Source organism: Octopus bimaculoides, chromosome 2, assembly GCF_001194135.2.
Source record: "Octopus bimaculoides isolate UCB-OBI-ISO-001 chromosome 2, ASM119413v2, whole genome shotgun sequence".
Lineage (NCBI taxonomy): Eukaryota > Metazoa > Mollusca > Cephalopoda > Octopoda > Octopodidae > Octopus > Octopus bimaculoides.
This window is the reverse complement of record NC_068982.1, coordinates 89,651,572-89,656,395: the sequence shown is the minus strand read 5'-3', so window position 1 is coordinate 89,656,395 and position 4,824 is coordinate 89,651,572. Positions and strand designations below refer to the sequence as shown.

The 4,824-nt window shown below is 36.8% G+C and overlaps 1 protein-coding gene across 3 annotated transcripts in view; it reads left to right on the top strand.

Moving 5' to 3' along the window:
• The window catches only part of LOC106874430 (uncharacterized), a 1,214,035-nt gene that overhangs the window by 1,033,720 nt on the left and 175,491 nt on the right, over positions 1-4,824 (top strand). For all 3 annotated transcript variants that reach the window (XM_052978428.1, XM_052978427.1, XM_052978429.1), the window contains one exon: positions 662-1,142. In XM_052978428.1, the coding sequence (XP_052834388.1) occupies positions 662-1,142 (481 nt within the window). The remainder of the gene's footprint in view (positions 1-661; positions 1,143-4,824) is intronic.

Sequence of the window (4,824 nt, the reverse complement as noted above, 5' to 3'; positions counted from 1 at the left end):
GGGGGGGGGGTATATATATTTGCATGTAAATATACACATATGCATATATGTATGTATACATACATATATTTACATATATGAATATATATCGTAGCTATGTGGTAAGAAGTTTGCTTCATAACCACATAGTTCCAGATTCAGTCCCACTGCATGACATCTTGGACAAGTGTCTACTACTATAACCTTGAGCCGACCAAAGCCTTGTGAGTCAATTTGGTGAACAGAAACTGAAAGATGCCTGTTATATATATATGTATATATTTGTGTGTGTGTATCTGTGTTTGTTCCCCTGACCATTACTTGACAACCAGTGTCAGTGTGTTTACGTCCCTGTAACTTAGTGGTTTGGCAAAGAGACCAATAGATTTAGTACTAGGCTTACAAAGAATAAGTTCTTGAATCGATTTCTTCAACTAAAAGTAGTGTTCCAGCATGGCCACAGTCAAATGACTGAAACAAGTAAAAGAATAAATGAGTATAATTATAAACATACAAATATATGTAAATGTATGATGTTAGTTTTCTGCTACAATTTCTACTACATCGTTTATTGTATTAAATCGACTTATACATATGGAAAATAAATCTGTTCAAAGATTTGAATGTCTAAAAATTTCTGATATTTCTTTTCTGTTTCTCTGTGTCAATTTTATTTGAGCAGGATATCAGTCCCAAAGGTTCAAGCAGCTCCAGCACATTTAGTAGTTGTGAGTCAACATCAAAAGCTACTTACAGCCATCAGCAAACTCCTAGCCCAACCCGTAAATCAAAATCTGAACCCAGTAAAAACTTCTTGAATGACCCAGTGATAAACCAAATTCAAACAACCAACTATTTGCCAGGCTTTAGATCAAGGAATATTACATACAGCTTTACAGAGCATTACCATTCCAGGCGACGGAAACGATCGCTCAATGCTGGCAGATGTCTTCCCTCTTCTGAAAGTAGATCAATCGCTATCACACATTCAACACAATTGTCTTTCTTGGATTTTGTGGATTTATTCAAAGCATTTGAGTTACGCTGTCGTAAGGATTTAAAAGATTTATTTGAACAGTTTGCCATTACCAAAACACTTGCAGAGATTGAAGAAACAGTTTCCTATGACTATCACATGTACAAACCATCAACTAAAGACATGGGTAAGAACTTTTCCTTGTTTTCTTTTCAACTGTCTCAAACTGGAAAGTGTGGAAAGTTGGAGGTGTTATGATATAACTCCAAATCAAACTTGTTTTTCAAGAACTATCATCATCATTATTACTTAATGAATGTTAAATGATGATGATAATGACGGCAGTTCTACTAAAGCAAGTTTGATTTAGGGTTTCACAATAACAGCAACATAAACTCTTCAGGTTTCAATTGTAATTAAAAATATTCCAGTTAAGATCACACTGTCATTTTAGCAATAGCTAAGGCTACTTTACTGAATGAGATATTACTTTTTTCACAGTAGCATAATAGAATTGCAAATTGGCCACTATTTGTAGCAGAGCAAGCTGCTTAAGTGTTGCCTCACTGTCTTGTAGGGAGGATATTTTTTAAAGAGTCATGTAGTAGGAATCAAGAAAAAATACAAATCCTTGAGAGTTCGAAGCCTACAGGTTTTCCTATATTGAGACAGAACCACTTTCATGAGACAGAAAATTATTATTATTATTATGAAGGTGGTGAGGGGGAAGAATTGTTAGCGTGCTAGATGAAATGCTTAGTGGTATTTCACCTATCGCTACATTCTGAGTTCAAATTCTTTGCTTTTCATTCTTTTGGGGTCAATAATTTAAATACCAGTTGAGTACTGGACCTGATGTGATCGACTGTCCCCTCCCAACAAAATCCAAGCTTTGTGCTTATAGTAGAAAGGATTATTATTATTATTATTATTATTATTATCATTATTATTATTATTATCATTATTATTATTACTATTGAGTGAGAGAGCAGTGCATGCCATCAAAGTGACACTAGAGTAAAATATACGAAGCCCAGTAATCATAACTACCTGTCTGATAAGGGTACACCAGGCACATGTATCACAAACATATGTGCACAATGCATAATCTTGCAGGTGGGGCCCAGTTAGAATTTTCTTCAGGTCGAGTATCCCATCCCACTCAAAAGGTCCCTGAATAAGGTACTTTAAGGGTGTTAAGCAAAACACCCATGTTTCCAAAGGTGAATTATTCAAAACCCCAAAGAATTCCTCTCAACACATGGCTATGATGCTCCCCTACTACTTCTGCTTGTGATCAGAGATGCACATATCATCAGTCACTATGGGGCATGCTCAACTGGTTAAGGTCGAACAACTCACAAGCAAACCTGTGGTATCGAGCAGAATATTTGTTGTTGTCCATCTTTTTACCAAAACAAAACATTATTATTATCATCATCATCATCATCATTGTTATTATTATTATTATTATTATTATTATTAAGGTGAGCTGGCAGAATCACTAGAATGTTAAATAAAAGGCATCACTTCTAGCTCTTAACATTCTGAGTTCAAATTTGGCTGAGGTCAATTTTGCCTTTCACCCTTCCAGGGTCAATAAAGTAAGTACCAGTTGAGTACTGGGGCTCATATGAGCCACTCTCTGCCTCCCCTGAAAATTGCTGGCCTTGTGTCAAAATTACTATCATAAAAATTATAATATTTAAATTATGTATCTCAAAAGACAACTGAGTGCATATACAAATTTAAAACAATTCTTGGGAGGGAGACTTAATCCATCACCTAGTTTAATGCCACCATCTGGCACCTTTTGGTGCCTTTAGCAAAGTTTACTCTGCTACAAGTATTCCAGCCAGGTCTCCATTTTGTTTAGAACCTCTTCTTTCCTTCTGGGCAAACCCTTCCAGCTCCTGTCTTTGTTAAAACTCATGTGTATGGCAGGCTAGCTCAGTATATCTCAAGGTCCGGCACACACTCCACCAGTGGGGCATAAAAATATTTTGGTGGGGCATGGATTACTTCAGAAATGGAAAATAAGCCAATAACAAGAGAGTAAAACTTGCAATGAAGTTTTCATTAAAACTTCACTTGAATATATGTGTTCAAGATGGCAAGCTGACAAAATCATTAGCATGCCAGGCCAAATTCTTAGCAGCATTTTGTCCAGCTTTATGTTCTGGGTTCAAATTCTGCTAAGGATGCTTTTGACTTTCATTCTTTCAGAGTCGGTAAAATAAGTACCAGTTGAGCACTGGGGTCAATCTAATTGACCTATTCCCTTCCCCGGTATTACTCCCTTTTGCTCTTTTACTTGTTTCAGTCATTTGACTGCGGCCATGCTAGGGCACCGCCTTTAGTCGAGCAGATCAACCCCGGGACTTATTCTTTGTAAGCCCAGTACTTATTCTATCGGTCTCTTTTGCCGAACCACTAAGTGATGGGGACATAATCACACCAGCACCGGTTGTCAAGCGATGCTGGGGGGACAAACACAGACACACAAACACACAAGCTGACCATGATGCAATGGTCAAACTTGACCAAATGTGTTTTATTTTTCGACATACAGTCCATACACTTATTCCATCGATGTTGCAGCGCTTGGACTTCCATGGTATAGAAGCCCTCATCCTGACCCTCAAAAAAAGTCCTCAACAGCAGATATGACCTCATCATTGGTCTGATACCGCCTCCCAGCCAAGAGTTTTTTTCAAACTGAGGAACAGAAAATAATCAGATGGTGCCAAATCAGGAGAATATGGAGGGTTATCAACCAGTTCAAAGTCACAGTCCCACACAGTAGTCATTACAACCACAGACTTGTGTGCAGGAGCATCATCCTGGTGAAGCAGGTTCCCATTAGCTATCTGATTAACATTTAAACATCTGTCATTCATCACCATGTTGTGAACACTTTGATGTTTACTTGAGTGGTGGCTGTGACAGAACGTCCAGACCTTGGGTCATCTTCAAGATTTTCCCTACCCTTCTTCAATTCAGCTGCCCACGTTTGCACAGTTGATAAAGCTGGAGCATCATCCTCTAATGTAGCAACCATGTCAGCATAAATGTCCTTGGGAGCTAACTCCTTTTTCTGCAGATATTTGATAACACTACGGGGCCAAATATCTCTAGTACCACTTTTCCAAGTCCTCAATTCTTTATCCAATGTGGATTTATTTGGAAAGAAAACATGCAGTTAGCATCAGAAAAGGTTGAATTTAATACATACCAGGTATAATTACTGTATGGTGGTAACTCCTTCTTAGTCATCCTATGAACTTTTCACCTCACCCTCGTAGCTCAATAAACGGAGAGAAGTCTTCAACTCAGAGATTATATCATATGAGGGGCTGAATTCGGAAATCAGCTAAATATATATGGCACATCATTATGCAGCACGAGGAACATTCCTCTAAACGCTCAAATAGCAGTGAGCTATATCACATCATAGTGCCAATTTACAGCTAAGCAAAAGAATAACAGCTTTTGCTAGGAACACAGTTAAAGTTTTGGTCGGTGTGCTTGCATTTTAATGAATCAGCCATCTGTGATGCTCATCCATCATGTCACTAAATCTTGTATTTTATAATACAATTTCTGTAAAGCTGCTTTGTCAGTGTCAAGGGAAATAAAACTAAACAGTTTGACATATCTATCAGAGCTGACAGGAAATGGGCTATTGTAGCTTCTGTATGTATATATGTATGTATGTATATATATATATATATAAAGATATATACATACATATATATATATACATACATATATATATATACATACATATATATATATACATACATATATATATATACATACATATATATATATACATACATATATATATATATATATATATATATATA